We start from the raw sequence: 27,702 nt of genomic DNA, 5'->3' as shown, positions 1-27,702 counted from the left end.
CCAGGCAAACCAGGAGTCTTCAGGAAATACAGACTGGACTCACTGCCACATGAACTATCATGAATATGGAAAGCCAATGCCTCCAGGAGTGAGAAGGGGAAAAAATCTACAAACTTGAAAGTATTGCTACAAAATCTGCACACAGCTTCTGATTACCATCCTCTCCCTTTTCAAGCCATCTCTCACCCTCTTTATTCAATCAACAAGCATTTACTGAGCTTCTACTTATGCACAAGGCACATCACGGACACGGAGTTATAAAAGTGAAGAGTCTATCCCTAACCTAAAGGTGTTCATAGTACAGTGCCAAAGACAGTCAGTAAAGACAAACACAGCAGAAGGTGGTATAAGGTACACTATGATTCTATCACAGAGCCTTGAGAGTCAGAGAAGGGAGTTTCCAAAGCTGCCCACGGTGGGGGTGAAAGACATGGGAGTCAGGAAACAGGAACAGGAAGAAACTATTGCCAGACTTTCAAGGAAAGAAGCCCTAATAGAGAAAGTATCAAGATTGAAAGCATAGAAACAAGAGAGAAAGTGGCAGTTTTCAGAGGCACAGGGAGTTGGATTTGGCCGGACAGTAGGGTCGAAAGCAGAAAGCAGGTGTATAAAGTAGGATGAAGAGTTTTGACTACAACACTAAAGTATCTGAATTTGTGCTATAGGCATTGGGAAGTTAGTACATGGATTAAGCAGGGAAGTGATATGATCCAGAGAATGGATTCAAGAGATATTCCAGTATTACAGTCATTAAAACTCTGTGAATAAAAGCAAATGATGAGAAAGGAAACCATCAACAAAACGAAAAGATAACCTAACAATTGGGAGAAGATATTTGCAAACCATACATCAGATAAGAGGCTAATATCCAAAATATACAAAGAACTCATACGTCTCAACAAAAAAAAACCAACAACCCAATTAAAAACTGGGCAAAAGACCTGAACAGAGATTTTTCCAAAGAAACTATATGGATGGCCAACAGGCACATGAAAAGATGTCCAACATCATTAACTATCAGGGAAATGCAGATCAAAACTACAATGAGGTATCATCTTACTCTGGTCAGAATGCCTATAAGTAACAAGACAGGAAACAACAAGTGTTGGAGAGGATGTGGAGAGAAATGAACCCTCATACACTGCTGGTCTGAGTGCAAACTGGTGCAGCCACTATGGAAAACAGTATGGAGTCTCCTCAGAAAATTAAGAATAGATCTACCATATGATCCAGCTATCCCACTGCTGGGTATCTATCCAAAGAACTTGAAAACGCAAATCCCTAAAGATACATGCACCCCTAAGTTCATCGCAGCCTTATTCACAATAGCCAAGACTTGGAAGCAACCTAGCTGCCCTTCAGGGGACGAATGGATAAAGAAGATGTGGTATATATACACAAGTGAATACTACTCAGCCATAAGAAATGATGAAATCCAGCCATTTGTGACAGCATTGATGGACCTTGAGGGTATTATGCGAAGTGAAATAAGTCAGAGGGAGAAAGTCAAATACGGTATGATCTCACTCATAAGTAGAAGATAAAAACAAAGACAAACACACACATAGCAACGGAGACTGGATTGGTGGTTACCACAGGGGAAGGGGAATGGAAGAGGGCGAAAGGGGTGATTAGGCTCACATGTGTGGTGATGGATTGTGATTAGTCTTTGGGTGGTGAACATGATGTAATCTACACAGAATTCGAAATATAATGATGTACACCTGAAAGTTATACAATGTTAATAATGAAATGTTACTGCAATAAAAAAAAAGTGGAGGAAAAAAAAAGTAAACAATGAGAGAGAAATCTAAGATGACCCTCAAGTTCTCGGCTTAGGTAACTGGGTGAATGGTAGATTTATGCATTGGAATAAGGAATAACAAAAAAGGAGCAAACTGGGTGTGAGAGATAACAAAACCAGTTGTAGACATCTTGGGCGTGAGGTGTCAATAAAAACTCCAGGTGAAAATATCCAGAGGAGAGATGGTTATACAATCCCAGAGCTCAGGAGAGAGGTCTAGGACAATTTACTTTATTTGAGAGTCATGTAGGTAGAACTGAAGTCACGGCATTGGATGGAGAGAACAAAGGAGAAAATGTAGAAATGTAAGAGAACCTTGGAGGAACTTCAGATGTAAGCAGCAGGCTTCTCCTTAAGCAATATTGGTGGTGATGGTGGTGGTGATTGTTGCCGTTATTATTCTGCTAAATACAGAGAAGTGTTATTTTGCAAATATTTAAAATTCCCTCCATTGACATAAATTCTCAAAAAACTGGGCAAAAAGGGTCGGCCCCATGGCTGAGTGGTTAAGTTCCCACGCTCCACTTCGGTGGCTCAGGGTTTCACCAGTTCGGATCCTGGGCGCAGACATGGCACGGCTCACCAGGCCATGCTGAGGCAGCATCCCACATGCCACAACTGGAAGGACCCAGAACTAAAAATATACAACTATGTACCAGGGGACTTGGGGGAGAAAAAGGAAAAATAAAATCTTTAAAAATAAAAAAAACACTGGGCAAAAAGTTTCATGACAGCTTCTGGATTTCACTATTTAGCCTGATTTCTTTATGACCTTGAGTACATGAACAAGTGTTTTATTTTCACGATAGACTAAATTAGAGCAAGAAGAGGGAACAAGAACTTGATAAGTCTACCATATCTAACAATTCAGAGAATGCTTATCTCCTTAATTTCAATACACTGATAAGCTTTTACTGCAGTAAGTTGAACTTTCTTGTTCTGATGATAAGCTATTCTCTCCATTCATCTTATGGTCATTTTACTTAAATAGAACTGCTTTCACCTTGTTGCAGGGAACAAGGCTTTGAGTTTTCCCTCCCATTTCATTCATTTCTTCTTTGTCTTCCCCTCAGATAGATTTCCTAACAGTTAAGAAGTCAGAGGTAGTTGTCTTTGTTTCTTTCTTTTCTTTTCTTTTTTTTTTTTTTTTTAAAGATTGGCACCTAGGCTAACTGTTGCCAATCTTTTTTATTCTTTCTGCTTTATTTCCCAACCCCCGCCCGCCCCCCCCCCCCCCCCCCCCGCCCGGTACATAGTTGTATATCTTAGTTGCAGGTCCTTCTAGTTGTGGGATGTGGGACGCCGCCTCAACGTGGCCTGACGAGCGGTGCCATGTCTGCGCCCAGGATCCAAACCCTGGGCCACCGCAGCGGAGCATGTGAACTTAACCACTCGGCCACAGAGGTAGTTCTCTTTGAATCCTTTACCTGCTGTCTTCCATTTAGTCTAAAATGTTTGGGTATGGTATGAAACCACAGAAATTTTGTTATTCCTCAGAAATGGATTGTCTCTAAAGCAGCAAGAAAATTCTATGTTACCCTCTCTTAAATATCCTGGCTTACATATTAGCAGAAGTGAGAAAGAAAAGGAAAACGGGACAGAAAAGAGAAAGCAAAAAAAAGAAAGGATCTAATTTATTAGTTGAACTTAATTCTAGCAAACTTCACAGTTATGCATTTGGTTAACTGGAAGACAAATGCAGACTGCTACTGTGGTTCCACTGGCAAGCAAATACACTTGTCAGGTCAGAACAATCTTAGATGCTTCTAAATATCAAACAGTTCAATTTACCAAGAACAGACTAACTGCACTTATAACAACATAGAATATTTTCACAATAAAGGCCAGTCAGGAAATTTCCAGTCAAGATGGCAATGAAATTTTAAGTGGAGACCCACCTCTCCTCCTATATATGCCCAACAACAACTTAAAAAAACATGTAAAATAACATTTTAAAAGTAAATTAAAAGATATTACTGCACTCAAAAACTTGTTACACATCTCTGTGAAACAGAAACAGACAGGAGACATTCAGACTCAGAAGTCAGTGGGAGCACAAACCAAATGGGCCCACTGGTTCCGGGATCTATCGAAAGCAGCAGAACCAGCCAGACGTTTAAACCCTGTGATGTCCTTAGGTCAAAACACCTCCAGTACACCAGGCATGGGGCAGGGGGCTCGAACCAGGCTTTGCATGTAGAACTAGGGGTTGAGAGATGCTCTCCACACTAAACGAAAGCCAAAAATCTATGAGAAAGGTCCCCACTTGCCTGGGGAAGTGGATTTGACATGCTTACCCTTCCATGCCCAGGATGAGAGTTATGTGCACAAAGAAGAAGACCCAGTTCTGAACCAAAGTACCTAGGTGAACCTGGTCGGGGCAAGAACCAGAGTGGGAGCAGAAAAAAGAAAGAAGGAAGAGAAGGCGGCGCCAACTCATCATAACCATGCGCACACACACAAATTCCTCCTTCACAACGGACTGGTAAACTATAATGTCTAAGAACACAAAGAAAACTAAGACCGCAAACTCAAATTAGAAAATTCAGAGATGTAGAGATTTGTAATATATAGAAAAGAAGTGAAACTGCCAACACCCAGGTCTCAGAGGAAGAAATAAATTGAGAGGAAGAAATATTTAAAGAAATAATGACCAATTCCTCAAAATTAAAGGAACTTCAATGACCTCAAGCCAAAGGAGTCAGAGTGTCAAACAGGGATATAAAGAAAATACTGCATGTAAGATACATTATTGCAAAATATAAGAATATCAAATACAAAGAAAAAAGACAAAAAGCATCTGATAGAGCAAATCATATAAGAAAAAGAACCAGGTTGACATCAGAGTTCTCAACAGCAATAGTGAACATACAAGATCAAAGTAATATGTTTAAAGTATTAAAGGATTTTGAGCACAGAACTATATATTCAAACTGCCAAACTGCCATTCAAATGTGAGGCCACAATAAACATATTATTAGAAATAAAAATACCCACCATTTGTCACACAAAGAACCATACTAACACTCAAATTTTTCAAGTATTTGAATAAAAGAAGTACTATGATATGTTTAATGCACTCAATAATGTCTACTGTTGTCTTCTAAAAACTAGGACAAAAGGGCAAAACATAACCAAAATGATTAAGAACCAAAATTATGCAAAATATCAACATGGTGGGGTGGGTAGCCCAGCAGGAGATGAGAGTCTGTTAAATCATTTGTCTTATGGGGGGTGACAGAAACACAGACAATTAAGTTTAAGAAATCAGTAGATAAATGAGATTATACATCTCAAGGGCAATGACCTTAGAAAGAAAAACAGAATATCTATCATTGGAAACAGGAGAATATTTGCTTTTTTGAAGAGAAAGCAGGAAAGAAGAATCAAAATTCACTAAATAAAAATTATAAAATGACAGAAATCCTAACATAATAGTAATTACAATATATATATAAATGAATTAAACTCACCAATTAAAAGACAGTGACTCTCTGAATGTATTTTTTAAATCCAACATTATGTTGACTATAAGAAACATGCTTAAAACAAAAGACAAGGTTGAAAATTAAAAAAAAAAGAAGATATACTAGGCAAATAACAAAAAGAAAAATAATGATTTTAATAAACTACATAAGAGACACCAAGTCATTTTACACTGACAAAGGGACAAGACGATTGAACAAGAAGATAAGCACCTAATGACAGAGCCTCAAGCAAAAACTAAAACTGTAAAGAAAGGGGCCAGCCCCGTGGCTGAGTGGTTAAGTTCACGCGCTCCGCGTTGGTAGCCCAGGGTTTTGCAGGTTTGGATCCTGGGCGCAGACCTAGCACCGCTCATCAAGCCATGCTGAGGCGATGTCCCACATAGCACAACCAGGAGGACCTACAACTAGAATATACAACAGTGTACTTGGAGGCTTTGGGGAGAAGACGAACGGGGGGGGGGGGGGGGAGGGGGTTGGGTGGAGGAGGCAGGAAGAAGATTGGCAACAGATGTTAGCTCAGGTGCCAATCTTAAAAAGAAAGAAAGAAAGAAAACTGTACGGAAAAACTGAAAAATCAACAACTGCAATTGGTGTTTTTCCACACTTCTCTCAGATACTGCTGTCATGTAGGCTAATAATAATAATAATAATAGAGATATCTGCAATCAATAATACAAAGCTGATCTGTTTTACAGACAGACACACACACACATAACATCTTGCAATAAACAGAGGATACATATTCTTTAAGAATACATAGAATATTTTTGAAGGAAGACTAAAGTCTTAACAAATTCCAAAGGACAAATACTATACATACTTTCTTCTCAGACCAAAACTGCGAACTATTTAGAACTTCATAAACAAAAGACTAGATTTCCATATGCTAGTAAACTAAATATGGTTAAATGAAAATCATAATGGAAATTAAGATTTAGAATTCAATGATGATAAAAATATTTAACATCAAAATTTGTGAAACATGGAAAATAATATCAAAGAGAACTTTATAGGTCTAAAATATTTATTAGGAAACGAAGAAGGTTCAGAATATTTTATGCCATATTTAAACAATTTTCCTAAATACTGATAGTCAAAGGAGAGTCATCGTGACTGTTTAAATATTCAGATTAAATTCAGAGTGAGCTCTCAATAAAACTATCATTTACTGAAATATATTTGATGCCTTTTTTAAATTTTAGTGTACTCACTTGACAGGGATTAATTATATAATTGATAAACACAGGCTATTCTGTAAAGTCAAAAGCTAATATTCTTAACTGTTATTTATTTATTGTTATGTAAGCCTGTCTGGGAAAAAAATCTCCAAAATCACAGCAGACATTGATGAGAAAACATAATTTGACGTATAAAAACTCACCCTAAGTCCAGAGAAATAAATCTCAAGGCTAAACACGATCTATTTAACTTCTGAGGGTGGCTTCACCACAGTTAGGTGGACTCTCTTCCCAGCAGGGGGCAAACAAAGTTTCTGTGGCTAACATCCACCCCTTGTCCCCTCTCCTCTTGTGCCTGGATTCATTCTCCTGTCATTCTGCATTGTAATTATCCTCCTGGCATTCTGCATTTTCTATCTTGTAAACAGACTGCTCAATAATAACCAATAATGGCCTGCTTAAAGTATTTCAACTTCTTCTTTGCCCCTTTGGTGTGTCTGCTTTATGGATGCTGTGTCCAAGGAGGGCTCAAGCACCAAAAATTTAGGCTTAATGTCTAAGCTGGAGAGGACTGAGAAGGGGGCTAAGAGAGAAAGGATATCCTCAAGGACAAACATTTCTGGGTAAAAGTCACAGTGGGAGACAGACTAACAGCTCTGGGAATGAAGCTGATGGGAAAAGGCTGAAACCAGGAGGGGATTATGAAATGCTGCAGGAGGAGGAGAGTTTTGTTTGTTTTGCTAACTTACATAAGCCTGTTTAAAACGTAACCTTTGAACTAAGCAGGAAATACTCATGGCTGCCCTAGTTTTCACCATGTGACAGATTATGACATCAATAAAATCTCCTTCTATCCATAGTGGTCTTTCCTCCTCAGGTTACCCAGGACATATCCCAAAAAAGAAAGGAGTGCCTAGTATCAAGAAAAGTACTCCGAAACTCATTTCATATATATCCTAACATAATTCCTACTTTGCTAAAATGAAGTGTGATTTGCCATATTTAACCTGTCAAAAACTAGTTTCTAATACTGCAATAAGCCAGCCCTGGTGGTCTAGTGGTTAAGATTCGGCACTCTCAGCACTGTGGCCCGCGTTCATATCCTGGTCAGGGAACCACATCACCCATATGTCAGCTGTCATACTGTGGTGCCTGCATGTTACTGTGATGCTGAAAGCTATGCCACCAGGATTTCAAATACCAGCAGGGTCGCCCATGGTGGAGCTTCTAGACTAAGACAGACTAGGAAGAAGGACCTGGCCACCCACTTCCGGAAAAAATGGCCAAGAAAACCCTATGAATACAGAGGAGCAATTGTCTGATACAGCGCCAGAAGGTGAGAAGATGGCACAAAAAGACCAGGCAGGGTTCCACTCTGCTTTGCAAAGGGTCACTAAGAGTCAGAATCAACTCAATGGCACTAACAACAATACTACACTGCCTAGTGTAAATTAGAATAAGCCAAAATTTATGTTTTCCCTCCCTCCGGTTCAATATGCTTGTGGACTTGACATTGTAAATAAAACCTAATGCTAAACAACAAATACGGAAGTGACTTGTATAAATAAACTAAATCTGTCTAGCAGCTGGTGAGAAGCTTCAGATATATGAAACAGTACAAAGAAAACACTTCTCTACCAATTTTTATAAAGCCAGCATGACAGATGGGATGGGGGCCAACAATGGAATTTTAAGGCTGCCAGAGATGAAAAGATATAGCTACCATTCATTCGTTAATGATCTGCATGGGAAGAGTAGCGTGCATTAAGAAGTGCTGTTCCCTGAAATGTGGTTAACACAGGTCAAAGTATACTGCTTGACTCATAAGATATAAGAGATCAGAGAACTCTTACTGGATCAGAACAATAGCCCATCTACTATGGAATTCTACTTTTAACAAGGACATCCAAGGACACTCGAGTTGTCCGTGGCCTCACCCTTCCTACCCAAGTCCTGAAAGTACATCATAATGTCTACTTGCTTTCAAATTACCAGGTGAAATTCTTGTAGACAGTGAAACTGTCTGAGTTTCAACTCCGACTTTCAGAATAGCTTACCACTACTACTCCAAAGGGAGGATTACAGTTTTGTCCAGTATTTTGTTTTTGCGTCTTGTCCTTAGCAGTAGTGTTCCCATAATTATGGACTTACAGACACCAGGGTGGCCAGAGACCTAACTTTGCTGCGAGACTGAGGAAAATGGGAACAGGCCACACCAAAACAACAGAGAAGAGCAGCCTGTCTTGCCCAGCTGATTTTCCAAGACGAGTTTCTTCCAAGTAGCTCATTCATTGGTTGCTGAAGAAAAGTGAACGGGCTTATTTCTCCACGACCTACAGAGATGCTTGGCTGGGCCAGCAGCTCCCGGACTCCTACGACCTTCTCTAACTGGAAGCTGCTGTAGACAAATGGGATGACTGGGGCACAGCAGAGCAGTCTGTGAGCAGCGTAACTGAGACGGGTCATGGATACATGCAGAACCCAATTAACACTGAACCAGCCAAAAAAGATCCAGCCCTCCCTTCACATCTTTCCAAATGCTCATCTACTTCGACCAAAATGGCCAAAGAATTGAGATAACTTGCGTTATGAGGTACTATCAATAGTAGCGTTAAACAGCTAAGATCTATAGAAAGAAAAAGTCCAAAGCAAGACAAAAATGAAAGTGGATATATTTTTCAGGCCAGATATTTATTCCTATCCTCCTCAAAACATAGGCCACAAGAATTACACGATATCTTATACAATCATTTTCCTTAACTAGAAAAGTACACACTGGTGCACACACACACTTCCTTTCTTACACTAACTAGAATAATAAGGATAAGTTAGGGAACCCAAAGTTCGACTTTGAAATTGAACTTTTAAAATTGCTGATGTAACTGGGTATCTTTCTTTAAAAAGAAAATCTAACCCTACCATTCAAAGGGAATTCTTCTTCACTGTCCATAGAGCAGTAGGTGCTAAGTGTTCACTGGAAACCAGTCTCGATTCTTTGATCAGAAAATCTTCCCTAAGTCTTACATAGGGAAAAAGGGGAGGGGGCTTAAGAAATTAACAGTGCCAACTGCCCATTAAGGAAAGAAAGCTGATTGTGTTTCTCAGCAATGGGAGGTACACTGAGACAGGTTATAATTGCCAAGTGGAAGGAAAGGTTCCTAAAGTCCCACTTACCCCAATTCTCAGTTCCGCTGCAAGTTAAAGCAACATCACACTGGGTAGGGCGCAAAATGTCCCAGTTCTTCTCATTTCATTTTGCCCTCATCACACAAGACAAACCATAATGGGAACCGTAACAAAGCTAAATAACGTGCAGATTAATGACAGTCAGTGGCTAGATGAGAATATGCACTCAGGGTAATACAATTTCTTTATTTGGAATCACTTCTAGGAAAATGAAATGCAACTCTCAATGGGATAGCCTCCTACCCCCCCAACCCCAAAAGCACCAAAAACAAAACTACATATAGATATGCATCCCCCCAAAAAAACGAGTGAAAGAAAAAAAGGGCAGCTCCTGCCCTATAAATTAAAGTGTCACACTGAGGCATGAAAAGATGTAATGAAATTGCCATAAAATTATAAAGCAGATTTTATTTTCCATTGCCTAAATATTTAAAAATATAAGCATAATGTTTGCCCAAAATAGCTACTGGATGGCTAAGATATGTCAAAAGCGTACGCTCAGAAAAGCTGATGAGAGGATCAGCTGTGTTATAATCATGACATAAAACACAGAGCCCATCATAACGTTAAAGCAGCAGCTAATAGGCATTAGGTTACAACTCAGGAACCACCTCTACTCTCTGCAAAGGTCGATGGAAGTCTGTGGCAATTCAATTATAAAGTGAGTAAGACCAGTTCAGTAGCAATGTCAATAGAAGTCAAAGCAAATTGCTTTACTCTGTAAAGCAGAAAGCATTTTTATGTCATCATCACAGTCCTGAGGCATTATTTACAGACTGAGATTTCTGCCTACATAAACAAACAAAATCAAAACCACCACTGTTGTTTTGTCCTTAGAAACCAAAAAGTAATCAGATACTGAATCAAACTGTCTTCCATAAACTTCTGAGGAAGCCCAACACTTTGACAGCTCAGGAAATTTAGAGCCGTGAGCTCAGAATGCAAACTCTAGTCCAGTGGAAACAATGAGGGCTCCTGGACTTAGCTCTTAACCTGTCCTCCTCTCCTTGCTATTCTTCTCACCTAAAGCATATTAATTATAGCTAATTATTTATTAACATTAATTATTATAAAAATAATTATAATGTAATATTATAACATCTTAATTGCCAGATTAAGACGCTAGCAACCAACACGTCTAGGTATTATGCTGGACAAAAAGAACCCAAACTGAAAGACTAAGTTACATTTTCTTTGAAAGTATACCACATAGGAAAGTATATTTGAAGACCTGTACTTCATACATCAAGCCATCAAGAAAATATAAGCTAAAATTCTTGAGCATTTACTAAATTTTGGGTGGTTTGCAGCGATTAATTCATTTGTTCTTGGCAAAAATCATGTGAAATTTTATTGCCAGAACTCAAGAGGCTCAGAGGGGAATTTGCCAAGATCATAAAAAACAGGAGGACAGGGATGTAAATCCAGGTTAGTTTAAACCCAACCTAAACCACAAATAATTCTACCATTCAATAAAGCCCTTAGCTGCCTAGGCGTTTCCAGTGACGGTGATCCCCAAAATGCTAGGACGTTTAAAAAGCAAATCCAACTCTACTGTTCATAAGGGAATTCCTCTTTACTGTCCTTAAAGTAATAGGTGCTAAGTGATTATATGAGAGCAGCCCAGGAAGAAGGTGAAAGATAGATTAAATCTAACAGGAAAACACTAAGCAGTAAGAGCTACCCATTCTCCACGTGTGGCCAAGGAAGTCTCTCCAGATCAATTTTTGCTGGGACTCCATATGCTTTTCTTTAGGGCTCCAATTCATTCTCTCTACTTCAAATCTGAAATTTACACCCAACACATCAAGTATCAAGCACGGCTTGCATCAGTGTTAAGCTGAAACTTTTGTAAATGAAATACACATATACGTATGTATGTGGTGTGTGTGTACATGTATTTATATGTGTAGCTATGTATGTGTGTGTATAACAAGCAATATACTACAGGAAAAAGGAAGAAATACAGATAAGTATAAAGAAGATAATCATCAGGCTCTCTCTCCCTAAAGATAACCACTCTCATAACTGCTTGACATTCTTGCACATTTATTTCTATGCTTATACATTTAGTTACATAGTTTTTCCTTCAGAAGTGAGACTATTCTGAAAATTCTGTTTTATCACTTTCTTTATTCATTTAAAAGTATACTATGTGTATTACTTCTGCGGAAACATTTTTATCATCATTGGAAGGCCAGGTGCCTGTGTGTGGTTCATAAGGGGCCTGCATCATCTGCCTGTGTTTGGCTGTAGAACACAAAGCCCTCTTAGGAGTAAATCCGCACAACAGACTACATGAAATACTATACAGCAGTGAACAAGGAGGAGGGAGGTCTCTTTGTACTGACATGTTTTATAACACAAGATATACTGGTGTTATAAAATTTTTAAATATAAGGTATAGAACTAGCTTTTGGGTGCACAACAGGGTAAATAAGGATCTATATTCATATTTGTTTATATATACATAAAGAATTCTGGAAGGGTAAATAAGAAACTATAGGTTGAACCACGTAAAACTGCTGCTATTCAATCATTTTGATGTACACAAATAGCAGTTTCATATGCTACGACCCTACTAATAACAGTGGTTAGCAATTCAATTGGAAATCTCAGCTCCGAAAGGATTTAAGAAACAACAGGTTGAACGACATGAAATTCCTGATGCTTTCTATTTTTGACCTACCAAATGAAAAAAAAAGAATTTGAAATGGTCAATATTAGATGACCCTGGAACTAAAAGATGGCACTTATATATGGCTCAACCTATTAATATCAGTGGTTACAGATCCGGTTCACAGATGCAGCAAGGTGCACGAACTGAGTTGATGGGATGGAATTGAGACTTTTCATTTTGTATCAATTTATACTTTTTGGTGTTTCAAACCAGTGAAGATATTATCTGTTAAAAAATAATTTTTTTAATAAAAGGAAGAGAGAAGAGGAAAAAGAAAAGTAACAGTAAAAACCACTATGTTTGGGCAGCATCAAATTCCTGGTTGTGCTCATGTTACACATTTCTAACAACCAGCTAAAGAATCAGGTACCTGTGAGATCCACATTACAACTAACGTTAAGACAAGGGATTTGTTCATTTAGGTAAATGGTTGCATAAATCATGATAAAACATTATCACTAGAATAAAATGTTTGTTTTCTCTTCCACCTTTCCATGAAAATAGGCCCTCTTTTCTCCTGGAGGGCCCATTTTTGTCACAGTGTTTATGTCTCAGGTTAAAAACCATACTCATCTCTGGCTCCTTCTTCTCCTTCCTGTTCATCCTCACAACCATAATTCTGATTCCCTTACAACAAAACTAGCCACTTTTTTAAATGAAAAAACTAAGAATCATTCTCAAAATTTTAGAAAAAGAATAAATCACTGGTGCAGCCACTATGGAAAACAGTATGGAGATTCCTCAAAAAACTAAAAAGAGAACTACCATATGACCCAGCTATCCCACTACTGGGTATCTATCCAAACAACTTGAAATCAGCAATCCAAAGTAACATATGCACCCCTATGTTCACTGCAGCACTATTCACCATAGCCAGGACATGGAAGCAACCCAAGTGCCCATAGATTGATGATTAGATAAAGAAGATGTAGTACATATACACAATGGAATACTACTCAGCTAGAAAAAAAAAGACAAATTCATCCCATTTGCAACAACATGGAAAGACCTGGAGGGAATTATGCTTAGCAAAATAAGCCAGACTGAGCAAGACGAACACCAGATGATTTCACTCATATGTGGAATATAAACAAACACATGGACAAAGAGAACAGTTCAGCGGTTACCAGGGAAAGGGGGGTGGGGGGTGGGCACAGGGGGCAAAAGGGAGCATTTATATGGTGACAGACAAGAAATAATGTACAACTGAAATTTCACAATGATTTAAACTATTATGAACTCAATAAAAAAAAAGGTGGAGTAGAAAAAAAAGAATAAATCAACAAATTGTTTGAAATGCACAGAACATCTCTGAAAAGACTGGAGAAAACCGCCGATGTTTGTTGACTCCAGGGAGGAGAAGACTTTGAGGCCGCACTGGTGTTCAGCACTTCAGCAGGGTGTAAGCAACCCAGCTCTGGGATCAGGCCACCTGGGTTCAATCTTGACTTTGTCACTAACCAGCTGTGAGACCTGGTGAGTTATTGACCCTCTCTGTGCCTCAGTTTCCTGAACCATAAAACAGGGATAACATACCTATAGGATTGTTACGAGGATTATCTAACTTCAATAAATATTGCTAAAAACAGTATCTGGCCTATAATATGGTATACTTAACTGTTCACTATTATTACCCTCTAAATTTCGCAAGCTGCTCTTGCATTATTAAAAATTTTAAGAAAAAGAGCGTACTTTTAAGATAACTAAGATAATCAACAGAGATTTAAATAATCACTATTTCTATTGTCTCAAAGGAAGAAATAAAATCATGACCGTAATCACATTTCAAGCTCAAAAAATCATGCTGCTGATTTTAGAGAACAAATATTAGTACATGCAAAATGTCTGCCCAAGAACTCATTTTCATAGGCTTGAAGATGTTTTCTTCATCCTAGGGTGACATTGGACTGCTTCTAAATACTGCTCAGAAGGCACACAGGAAGCCCATGGAAAGCAGAAGGAGCATCTAGAAGGAGCCAAGCTGCAAAGCTGCTACCCAGAGCTCATAAAAGGCAACTAGAGATGAGTAGTTACAGGAGAATTCTCCAGAGTTGACTCACTCTCACGTCTTTTCTGTTTCTTCAACAACTGACAAGGATTCAGTAAGCAAAAGTGAAATGGCCACAGGTTTGTTCTGTTCTATTAATTGTAGACAGCACCCTTATTTGTGGGAATTTTTATCATGGGCCCTAAGAGCTTTCTGAGTAACAGAAGTCACTTGGAATTGGCCACACTGAGATAATATCTTCCCCCTTCAAGATTTCTGCTCATCTTCTTGGCTACCAAAGAAAACGTTTCAAATCAGTCACTCTTGACAGCCTTAAAAATTCTGTTTCATTCAGGATAAACAATACTTTGGTTGGTTTGAAAAGATGTTTCTTAGACAGCCCAGCTACCTCCTACGCTGTAAGAGTTTCAAAGAGGCTATAAAGAGAGTGACAGCTGTTTGAATTCAGAACTAGAAATTAAAATAAAAGCTATTAGGAGTGAAGAAAAAACCCACACCACAGGGAGACAAGCTTTAAAGAATTTTTCTCTCTTCCATAAATTCTAGTTACCTGCCATGAACTTATTTTCACCACAGAAACAGCCATGGTATTTTTTAAAGGCATTAAATAAGCTTTTTTCCCCTCCAGAGAAAGGGGAAAACGTTCATCCCACACAGAAGCATAGTTAAGATTATATAGGAAGTCATATAAGAAGTTGCCTTGTGCTTTGTCACTGACATTAGGGGGGCTGAGCTTCTGGGAGGCTTCTGGGGCGACGCCAATGCAGGGGAGGCAGCTTGCATGATTTATGGGCACGTCACAACTCAATTACAGCCCTGAAATTTCTGGCTGCCTTTTCCAACTCATTGATCTCATCATTGTAAAAGTGAGTTAAGAAATAATCTGTCTACACAGACTGTCACTGATGCAAGCCTGGTCTTAGATTTAACTTCACAACATAGTGATTCCATGTCAAGGAATCATAACATTGCTCGCAGGAGATGGCAAGAGGCCTCAGCACTAGGGAAGTTATCATTCAGAGCCCACCCATGAAGCGCTATGCAAAAAGAAATGGTAAGAATCAAGAGAAGACTGCTGAGCTTAAGACACAGATCAGCTTGTGCCCAGTTACTTAGGTTAATTATAATTCTGTGTCAAGCTGGTCAGCTATGTCTACAAGGAAACATCAACACATGTAGAATGTCACTGAAAATCCATGTCAACAATGGTTTTACAGTGGTTCTTCTCACACGTAAATGTCCTGGTAACATTTTGGGGAGGACAGGGTAACTACAATTCACTTACAAAAGCATGCTTTCACGAAGGCGATTTCTAAAGATACTCTGTTGGGAACTGAGATTAGAGAACACGTAGCCGCCATGACTGTCAGCTATCCATCCTTGACGTCCACTGAAATAAGCATCCGTTAGTACAGTGGTAGCATCCCATTCTTTTATGATGAGCCTATGAAGGAATGTGGATATATGTCTGTGCGGTAAAGGAGGAGAAAAATAAGCTCTACATTGTTCATGGTTATGAGACTATGATTTCTCTAAGAAAACACAGCACTTCAGTAATTAATATTTCTCTTTCCATTGACTTTCTATATATACTAATTTTATCAATATATTTTACACTATTTTTACTACCTATTTTCCAAAGCAGGTATATATAAGAGTATGTATTGAAGACACTAACAAAATGAGACATTTCCTTCCTTTGGATGGAAAAAATGGTCTAAATACTTTAAAAAAAAAAAAAAAAAAACACCTCTCAGGGCAAAAATTAAGATATGAACCCAAAGATAGATTTACCTATGAGCCTAAAATGTGGCCGATGACATCTATTTTTGATCACTTGCCTTCATCCTCCACATCTGGTCAGTTAAGAAGTCCCAATAACTTGATTTAACATCGCTCCCAAATGTCCACTTTATTTTCCATTCCTAACGCTGGTTCAAGCCCACATCAACCTAAGCTAAATTACGTAACCAGCCTCTTACCATGGCCTTCCTGATTTCTACAGAGAGAGTTGGCCTACTCTGGTTTTAGAGGCTGATCCATATCAGAATATGTTCCTCCTTAGGATAGCAGGAAAATGATCATGCTTCATTGTTTATCCATCTCCCCTTCAACAGTTGTATTTTCACTTTTTTGCTTAGAAGGCTCTGCATCCTCGTCACGGTATCTACCACACTGTAGGACTACAATAACACATGTTCGACAAAATGTGTTGCAGTTAGCACATCCGGGATCCAAGTGTGAAAGTGCCAACCCAACGATACCCAAGTAAGACCTACTCTAAAATAATATCAAATCCTGCCAATTGGCTTGCAAGATGATTTTGTTTTCAACTTGCTATAAATCATATTTTTTAAGTTGCCTAAATAAATAAACTGCTACATCATGTCCAAAGAAGATAGGCACAGAATACCTAATTACCCAAGAAGATACAAATAAAAACTAATCCTGCGAATGTCTAGTTCTGTTTAAAATTAGCACTAGCAGAAAGGAAGAAAGGGAGAGCGTAGTCAAAATTCAGATGGTATTCATCTTCTCTCTCACTTCCCAAATCTTTTAAAATTTTTCTTCTGCCTCAAATGAAAAATAAAAAAGAATATATCTCATATAGCCTCATGCACTTTCCTTGTCTTGGGGGACTTTGAACAAACACAACAGTCTCTCTCTATATAAGAGGTGGTAAGGATACAAATATGGAGTGGGCAGGAGAAAACATACATACAATATATACTGAACTTTTTCAGAGTTACTTTATTACTGGTTCTAAGGAAATAAAAACACAGAAAGATAAGTTAAGAATGAAATGAAAGCAAATCTTCGATTTTTTACCTTCTTTTTAGCACTTAGCAGCTTTACCTCATATTTTGCTATTTCACAACAACTGACTTAGCCAAATCTACTCAGCTCGGAAGTTCGTCGTTAAATGCTATATGAAAATGAACAATATGGCTTCTACAAAATAATAAAAGACAAGAATTTCAGTAAAGACTTAACGGCTGCTCTACTTAAATCTAGCTAGATGCTATATCCATTTCAGTTCATGTTAATTATCAACAAAGATCTTTAAGCAAGTAACTAGAATTTTAAAGTCTTTTGCAAATAAGTTTAATATCACTTAATCAATATATTACCAAAAACAATGAGCACTGTATATGCAGTATAGTAAATGTGCCAAAGCCAATTAAAATCTTTGTCAAAGTAAAGATACATTAAATTGATCGTCTCTCAATTGGGGGACGGGGTGTGGCTGAATATAACATCATAAAAATCATGTTTATCAGCAGAGGGTTTCTCTCCTATTTCACACCAGCTTGGATTCTCTGCTTCCACGCCTAGCCTACACTTCGGCTCCTGCTAACAGGCTTGCTGACTCTTTGATAATAATGACTTTTTGATCTGCCTGATGTTAAACTGAAACCAACTCTGAGTGTTTTCCGTGGTTGGTTGTTTGGTACATCACATAGTTTCATACTCTACTCAGTGTAAAAGAAGAAATACCACAAACCACTTCACTCAAATCTCTGACCAAATCATAGGGCTGAAAAAAATCTCCAGTCATCCAATACAGTCCCTGGAATCTTGGCAGATAATCCACTTAATTTTTACACAAAAATTATTTGTCCTGGATTTTATTTTAACTTATACTACAGTCAGTAATTGGGGGAGAAAGACATATTTCCATTTAAATTTTCTATCACTATCATATAAACTAAAAAGTTTGGAAAAATAATCAACCAAAGTTGGCTAAAATGCATACCTTAACCAAAACTAGATAAACATGGGACATGACTCTACCACTATCAGTAAGAAAAAACACCAAAAAAAGATTAAAATTTTTGAAACCTTCAAATAGAGTTGACAATTAAATGGCTCAGGCTACTGAAAAAACATATAAGTCCTAATGACAAGAATAGATTTTTTGAGGGGTAGAGTTTCAATATGATAAGTGACAGTCAAAAACACAGTTTAGTATCCTTTCCTTGTATGCTTCCTTTCAAAAGCATATTCACCACCTCTCTTCACTGATTTCCCTTTTTTGAAATTTTTTTTTTTTTTTGGCTTGAGGAAGATTGGCCCTGAGCTAACATCTGTTGCCAATCTTCCTCTTTTTGTTTGAGAAAGACTGTCACTGAGCTGACATCTCAGCCAATCTTCCTCTATTTCATATGTGGGATGCCACCACAGCATGGCTTGATGAGTTGTATGTAGGTCCACACCCAGGATCCAAACCCGTGAACACCAAGCCACCAAAGCAGAGCAGGCAAACTTAACTACTATGCCACTAGGTCAGCCCCTCTCTTTTTCATAGAATATGCAAAATATGGACCTAACCAACCCTGTTCTCTTGGAAATAAATCTTTTTCACACAACGTGAGTTTCGCTAAAGTTTAGCTACAAATAATGGGGGAATAAATAATAGTTTTAATTGCTTTATCTTATAACTTCTAAGATAAAATAAAATCATTCCATGACCAAAATCATGGGCTTTCCTCATTCTGACAACTTCCCCCCCCGACAAAAAAAAAAAATCCAAGCTTGTAATCAAGAAGAATTAAAGTTATAAAATACAAAATGTAGAATAAAACATCATATAGTGAACATGAAAACAGACTAAAGGAGTTGAAGATATGACAATCTTCTTTCTTCCCTTATAATCAAATAATTTTTAAGAATTATTATAAGACCTAAAAATTAGGAAAGCTATGACTGTACAGCATCTTGAGTATTCCCATAAAAGATGTGCTAAATACCACTTTTGCAGCTTCTTACCCACTAATAATCACTTAATCCAAAAATCAAAATATTAGTACACTCTGTACAAGTGATTGGATATTATGATTCCATTCCTAAAAATACGAAAAAAGGAGATGTGATTCTAAAATGAAAGGTCCTTCTTTGGCCATTTCTTTTATAAAATACAGTCAATTCAATTTTGCTCAAGGGCCAAAGAGCCAATGTAGGTATTATTCTATGTCTTCTTGACTTCTTTTTCCCCTCCGACTTTCAACATTTGCCTCTTTCACTATTTATTAACACTTCCACTGAAGAACAAGTGAGATATAAGAAAAGGTGCAATTCAAACCAGTCAGTTTTACTCCTTGTTAGCAACTCTGTTAAGAAAGAGGGAAAGTGAGAAAGAGAGAGAATAAAAATGTCAGATGGGCTGAGAAGCTGAAACTAACGTCCAAAAGTAAGCCTTAAAATTACAGGTTGATTTTAATGACTCATGCCCTTCCTCTGGAAAATAAGGATCTGACTGTAAAACTAATACTTGTATCATATGATTAGTGTCTTAAACAATTTAAAAGAATACCAGAAGGTCTTAGTCCCCAGTGTTACTACAAGAAGCATTCTGAGTCATCCTGCAGAGTCAGTTGATGTGACGACAGTTGTCACTCACTTGCATGGATCTTTGGATGTTAACTCCTGGACATGTGATTACACAGCTGCTTATGATGAAGGCGTTGTATTTGTTTCTATCTTCTTTCCTCCTCCCTTTGACAATCATCTCATACTTCCAAACCAACATAACCTCGGTAGCTCAAAAGGATAATAAAGGAAAGACATATACAGATACACACACATACATACATACACACACACACACACACACACACACACACACACACACAAAGAGGATGAGAAGAGGAAGAAAAAGGAAGACTAATTTCAAATTCAGGAAATGTCCTCAACAGGGGTGAAGTCTACAACAAGAGTCACAGTTCAGACATGTATTCTGCAAACGCAGCCTTTGAGACCATGATCATCTTATTCTCCACACCTACAACCACATGGTTACAAATCAGCAGTTGGTGGCCTCTCCATGGCTCACAGTCTTGTTTTGTAGGAATCAGTGTTTAAAATTCAAATTTTCAGGCTCTCTTTAAAAACTAGGCAATCTGGCAACACTGAGACAATGTGGCCACTTGACAAAAATTAGCTGGAACATGGTAGCCTGGATGGGACGTGAGAACTTCCATTTGCCAGAGTCCCGCTGTAGCTCAGTTCACTCAGCCTGGCCCCCGAACGCAGGTCGATTTGCCACCCTTGCCATATGATGAGATATTTGCCTTAGGAAAAGTCAGAAGAATGGGGCAAGTAGGATACAGAAGCCATAAACTCCAGTGCAACAGTGAACTGTGCCTTTAATCTAGATGCATTTCACATTAGACTCTATCTGCTCCTCTCATAAAAGATCTGCTTTAATTTTAGTTCCCCTTCCATTTGTCTCAGGGTTATGTAATCTCACAGGAGGTCACACAAGTCTCCCAAAAAAGAAATTTAAGCTGTCTTTTAAAAATAAAAAAAGAACCATGCATAACAAAGACAAACACAGAACTGAAACTTGCATTCTCTCCCTGACAAGAAAGCTTTTCCCTGCTAATCTCAAAAATTATAATCTTAAGGGGGAAAAGGAATTAAAACACAAACGATGGAAAACCAAGGCCTGCCCTTGGGACGTCATATCCCTCCTCAACACACTGTCAAGCAGAAAAATATAATTAACATCTTACCATCTTCCAGCTCAAGACACAGATTATATACAGCCACGGGTCTCTTCGTCCTCTGGCCTTGTCTCTTCGATTGCCTTGGTGGAGCATTTGGGGGTGATGGTGACAGGGAGACCGGCTCAGGGAATGTGGCATCAGGCAGGGTCCTAAAAATCTGCCATCAAAGCATAAAGGACATTAATTAATTGTTTCCCATGAACAGAAACCTGTGTATTACAACAGTAAACCGGTATCAAACAACATTAGATTTGGAGTCCATCCAAATGGAGCTGCAGCCAAAAATTCATTCCTTCAAATCTGGGGTATAGGTCATCCGCCTGTTATTTATTTTTTTAACAGATGATTTCAAAATAAAATTTCTCATTAAAATTAAGAAAAAGCACGTCAAATTATTATATTTCAAAATAAATTCATTCCCAAACTAAACAACCATAATTATCTTTACCAGGTGTAGACAATACCCCACAAAGTAAGGAGCCAGGATAAAACATTAAAACAAATATCCTAGTAAATTTCACACAGGGTTATATTTATGCCAAAATGCTGGTCTCAAATTTTTTAAAACTACATAAACAGAAACATATGACTGCAAATATTTTTTACACATTTAAAAATACCTTGTGCTTATGAAATTACCTTTCAGATTCCAATGTACATTTTTTTCATAAAATGTTTTGTAGATGTTATCAATGCATTTAATACCCTCCAACTTCTCCTGATAATTTCCCCTCCATTTTGAAACCCAGACTATTAGCACCTTGATTATCTACAGCATCGTTCATATATCAGAACATTAATAAAAATATGCTGCTTCTTTGCTTAGCAATTTTGTTTTCTTTTGAGAAAAGCAATCTGTGCCATAAGGGAAGCAGATCATACAGAGGTGATTTATAATAGACCTTCCATAGCTGCCGAGACTGAGTTCAGAGGCTTCCTGTCCCCAGCAACACTGGAGACCCGTCAGCCTTCAATGAAGTCGTAAAATAAAATATTTAGAGACATCAACCTAACAGACACCGCATCTCAGAGAGCTGATGTTCCTCAGGTGGAAGCAGAAAACAGGAAGAAAGCCAACTAGCATTAAACAAAACATAAACATCAAACTACAAGAAAAGGCACTGCGAGAAAGCCCCACTGTTGCAAAGAAATTACTACTTATGCATTTGAATAAAAACAGGCACATGAACTGTATCTATGAGTGAGGGTAACACTTACATACGTGTATCACATTTAATAACTAACAACCATGTCAGAGTTATAATCTCAGGGTCTAAAAGTTTTCACCTAAAAACTAACATATACCAATAAAAATAAACAAATTTCAACAGAGCATTTGCTTTATAGTACCATACTGCCCCCTCATGTGTAAAGGGAATAAAAAATGATTTAAATTACTGTGAACAAATATTTGCTAGTGAAATTTTAATTTAGTGCTCCAACTGGTAACCTCCTAACACCATATTTCCACAGAATCTGTGTTCCAACAGGGCACTCTGGCAAATAGCAAACTGCTTATCTGCCTTAAAAAATCCTCTGTCGTCTAGACTATTGTCCGCAGCTGGATTTACTGCCGTCTGTCATTGTTCAAATTAAAACAGATTGTGGAGTGGCAGGATAGGAGAGAAGTTAGAGTATGACAATGGTGAAGGAGAGGAGAAAAGATTGCAAAACTTAATTCCATTGAAAGAAAACAGCACCTGTGTGTAACCAACATTTAGAATAGCTCCTTGACTTACTTATGGTTGATCTTTACAAATATGGCATGTTACTGGAATAGGAAACCAAACAAGACATTGAGCCAATACACCCAAAGCCTAAATAAACAGTGGAAAAGTTATATTCCAAGAACGGGCACTGGATGGCTGATAACCTTCCCAGCAGATCTTCCTGGAAGATTGCACTGACTGCAATGGTGCAAATGCTGACAATTATTTCTCCTCCTCCTCCTCCTCCACCACAGGGTGAGGGGGTGGGTAGCGGTGTGTGGAGTGAGGCATGGGGGCAGCTCCAGTCTGCAGAGCTACCAAGCAAAATGGGACCCGAAAGTGTGACCCCCAATGCACCCAGGGGACTGATCTGAGACATCCGAGGGCTGTGCTTCCAGAAGTTTCCAGAAGACTTAGGACATTGCTTAGTTTACATGAGAATAACAGGGAGAACATTATTCAGCCATAAAAAAGAAGGAAACATATGTGGCAACATGGATGGAGCTTGAGGGCATTGTACTAAGTGAAAAAGGACAGTACTTGATTATCTCACTTCTATATGGAATCTAAAAAAAGCAAACTCAAAGAAACAGGGAACAGATTAGTGGTTGCCAGAGGTGGAGGGTAGGGAAGGGGGAAATGGGTGAAGGTGGTCAAAAGGTACAAACTTCTTCCAGTTATAAGATAAATGAGTTCTGGGAATGTAATGTACAGCATGGTGATTACGGTTAATAATACTGTATTATATATTTGAAAATTGCTAAGAGAGTAGATCTTAAAAGTTCTCATCAGAAGAAAAAGACCTTTGTAACTATGTGAGGTGATGGGTATTAACTAAACTTATTGTGGTGATCATTTTGCAATATATACATATATCAAATCCTTATGTTGTATACCTTAAACTAATACAATGTTATATGTCAATTATATCTCAATAAAATTGTGGCGGAGGAGAATATCTGGGAATGGAGACTGGGCTTTGAGGTTTTTCTCTGGTTTGCATTTTAAAACCCCTCAGGTGATTCTTTTGTGTAGCCAAGGCTGAAAAAGAGCTATTTATATAGTCATTCTACAGCTTTCTTTACTTGTGTCAGCTGGACCAAAGTTCCAAATCAAAACACCAGGAAAATTGGCACCTGGACAGATGCAATCAACTCCTGGATCTTCCCAAATCCTACTTAGGCATAAAATGTTCCAAAGATTCTAAAGACCAACCACCCCCTCAACAAACTCTATGTTTTATTAGCATTTCAAAGAACTAACCTATCATCCAGGTTAGGTGGTATCAAAGCACAGATAACTTGAGAAGGCACTAGCTTGGCTTCGAAGTCTCCCCAGCCACAGAAGCTTAGAGATATTATCAGAACAGGGTATCTCATTTTCTCACCTGTGTAACGAAGGCCATAATACCTACATCTCAAGTAATTATAGGGATTAAATGAGATAAAGTTTATAAAATCTGTAGTATAGCACTTGGCACACAGTAACCAGAAATAGAGTAGCTACTAGTATTTCTAACATGATCACATCCAGTAAATAAAGATAATAAAAACGGATGCAGACCCCCGTTACTCTACTCAACCACCATTTTGGGAGGGCAGTAATTTCCTGAGATCTTGAATATTCCTCAAATTCAGTGTGTAGTTATTCTAAAGTGTTTGTGGAAAAAGCTCATCAAGCAACAAACAGATCCCCTTATCAGAATTCCCAAGTCACCTGGAATCACACAACAGTTTTGTGTATCTATTTCTGCACTTAGGCATTGAAATTTGAAATATGAATTACTTCCTCTTTCACTGAATACATTTAACATTTAATAAACACTTACTAGGTGGTAGGCTTTCTCCAAAGCACTTTAATATTCTCAACAATCTTTGAGGCAAGTATTGTTCCCCACATTTCAAAATGATAAAAGCTCAAAGATTAAACAATTAGCTCAAGTCTCCACTGCTTGAAAATGGCAGAGTTGGTATCTTAAGTCTCAACTCTATTTCCAAAGCCCCTATTGCCAGTTTAAAAACCAAAATTTAATTCTTAGGGGAAAAAAATCACCAATTATACTGTTCTACATCTGTTTAGAAAGAGTACAACTGGAGAATATGTATTTAGACTCACTGTCATTGTGCTATGTCCTCCTAGATGTTTCTACAATGTGCTACCTTTTATATGCATTTACCTTGTCTGCCAATGCTCTAGCCTCAGTACTCAATTTGTTTTAAGCTACAAAGCTATGCTCTCACGGTTTCTCCCTGAAACACTGGAAATGATTTAAAAGGATATGTTGGGTTTTTTTAATTTAGAAGAGGAAATAGCAGATTATTTATTTTAAAATTTTGTCCTGTTTTTTGGCAATCTGATTCTAGAAGTTAAAATGTAGCTTATTTTGTTCTTTATCACCAAGATATGTGTCATCTTTAAATATAAAATTGATTTTCCAATTCTAGAACCACTGCAAGGATGCAAATTCCTCTACGGCCCAGGCCTCTTTCCAAAATCTTTTGACACTACTCACTCCCCTAGCATCATGTTACCTGTGTTCAAGGGCAGATGAACTCATCTCAAGCAATACCAAGAGATCAAGTTGATTCAAAACTTTTTTTTTTTTTGCAGGGTAGAAAACTTCTTCACCGCACTTACGTATTTACAACATAAGAAAAACTCAAATCAAACAACCCAATGACAAAAAACAAAACTCCACACGTAGGCGTGTCAGGTAAGCAAGCGCTTACTCAGGTCTCCTAAGAGTGCTAGTCTAAACACGAGTCTGGCACTACTGCTCAGTCACAGATTCCTCAGACTCAACAAACTGGATGTTTATGCCCATGAGAATCAGCCATACATAGAACTACCTCCCCAAGTTCTTCACGTTCTGCTTCCAGGGGCCACATGTGGAAAAGACCGGGCCACCTCTGCCAGAAATACTTTGCAGATATTAGGAAATAAGGATGGTCTCTGACAATGTTGCTTGAGCGTCCAACGCAAACCTGCAGCATTTGACTCAGCTGAATTAACAAATACTATGGTTAAAGGAAATTAAGGGAGATGAGGTAATTCTTTTTTAAACAGATGTTTCTACAGAAGAGTCTTTATTGTGATAGGAAGATTACTAACATGTTTATATATTCCTATCATCTTGAATAGTAACAGTTGCAACTCTTGGGTACTTGCAGTATGCCTAACATTATGCCAAGTGCTTGACTTACAAAGATTTGACCCCAGATTTCCTGATTCCAGCATGCATGTCTTGGTTACCACACTCCTCCATCTCCAACATTACTCAGTCATATTAAGCCCCATTCATATTATGTCCTCTCCGGTGACATATTTCATATAACTATGTCTATCTATAAACAGACAGAGGTAAAACCAGAAGCAGTTGGAAATCAATGCATGCTCCCCTTACTAAATCTTTAACATAGAAAAGAGGGACAAGATACAATTTCCAATCTTCTAAAATACATAACTACAAAATGGCCAAATATTACTTTCAGCTTCAGAGTCTATAGTGTGTTTAGACATCATCATCTTGGGGTTTTATGACTCTAAGTTGGCTCCAAGGTAGCCTGAACTTCCATCTACAACACAACTTGAGAGTTTAGCTACCATGTGGACAGTACACAGAGAGCCCTGAAAACTTTCCAGCTGTCTGTCCTTAAATCAGCACTACCCTGTGACTAAATATGGGTCTTTTACAGAAAATTTAACTAGAATTGATAATAAGGACTGACAGTGAAATACCAGTTGGGATCAGGCTTGATGCTGCAAAAATTCTAAGGCTTCATGTTTATTCTGGCTCATTAAAACTCAGAATCTCCGAGCTGAAAAGTCTCCTGGTTATCACTTAGGCCAACTCCTTTATTTCACAGTTGAAAAAACTGAGGCCCTATAGTTAAAGATTTGCTCATATTCGTACCACTAATTAGTGGCAGACTCAGGCTTTATTCCCAGACCAAGAACTCAATGCCAACTGCTATTTCCCATCTTGCTGGCTCTGGCCCTTTCTCTCCAACAGACTATCCTTCATGCACATACCTCCTCATCAGGGGAGATTTTGCTCAACAGCTGAAATTCCTCAACATGCTTTCATAGGCATTACCTGATACACAAAGATCTGTGAGGCTGACACTGGAGCATGTTAGAGAGTCTTGTTTGGAACCCTGCTGCTACCTGTGAGCATGAGGCTCTTTCCATCATGTCACAGGAGAGAGTGAAACGGGCAGCCAGGAAGAATGGAAGGGAAGACGGGTGCAGGAGACATTCCATTCCAGTGGCCATTTATCCCACGGGCTTAGGCTTTGACTGTGGGCCTGATGGACCACGAGCTTTTTGAAAAACAACTTCAATTTAGTTTACAACCGAAAAAAAGAAAAGCAAAAAGTATACTTTTTGGAATTTACCAAATTGGTTGAGTTTCAGTTTTTCTTTTTCTTTCTAAGCTTTTAGCTTTAATTTCAGTAGGCATTTTCAGAGCCCTTCCCAAGTCCTATTGGGGCACACCACATTGATTTCTGTAGTACTCTATGCACTAAATAAAGGAATACACAATTGACTTTGGTTTTTTACTTCAGGATTTCAGTAAATGATAACTTTTATCAACCAGAGTTTAAAAAATGGAACATACCCCAGAACTACCTACCCCAAACCATGGGCATTTTCAGTGGCATGCACTGTAGATGCAACATCAGTGCCCTGGTTTTTCTAATGTTCAAAGAAGACCAACAGAGGTAATAATAATAATAAATAATTTTGATAACATATCAAGAACCACATGGCATTAAAGAAATTTTCATGTGTTCACTAAATAACTTTCTCCCCAATCAATTCATAAGGTGAACCTCTCCTGATTAAGCCAAAGCTGCATCACTCTTACATTCTCAGTGTGAACATATATTCTGAGTAATAAAATGTTGTTTTCTGGTTTGCAAACCTTTAAAAACACTCCAGGTGCAGTTTTATCAATTTGCACCTGCAAACATTTGGGAAACACAAGCATATACTCTCCAAAGTCAGAAGGAAACAGTTTCCCAAACACAGCTGTAACTCTGACTTTCATTACCCAAATACCTACAAATATTCTTCAATGAATAAAAAGCCAATGCCTAGCTAGAATTGTTTTTTCAATCAATGTGTCCTTTGCTCA

At 38.1% G+C, this 27,702-nt stretch overlaps 1 protein-coding gene across 7 annotated transcripts in view; it reads right to left on the bottom strand.

The window, feature by feature from the left end:
- ARHGAP10 (Rho GTPase activating protein 10) overlaps window positions 1-27,702 on the bottom strand; it is a 294,014-nt gene that overhangs the window by 31,496 nt on the left and 234,816 nt on the right. For all 7 annotated transcript variants that reach the window (XM_070504870.1, XM_014838145.3, XM_014838148.3 and 4 more), the window contains one exon: window positions 20,860-21,010. In XM_070504870.1, coding sequence (XP_070360971.1) covers window positions 20,860-21,010 — 151 coding nt within the window. The remainder of the gene's footprint in view (window positions 1-20,859; window positions 21,011-27,702) is intronic.

Source organism: Equus asinus, chromosome 3 (assembly GCF_041296235.1).
Source record: "Equus asinus isolate D_3611 breed Donkey chromosome 3, EquAss-T2T_v2, whole genome shotgun sequence".
Lineage (NCBI taxonomy): Eukaryota > Metazoa > Chordata > Mammalia > Perissodactyla > Equidae > Equus > Equus asinus.
Note: the sequence above shows the minus strand (reverse complement) of the source record. Positions and strands in the feature narration are given on the sequence as shown.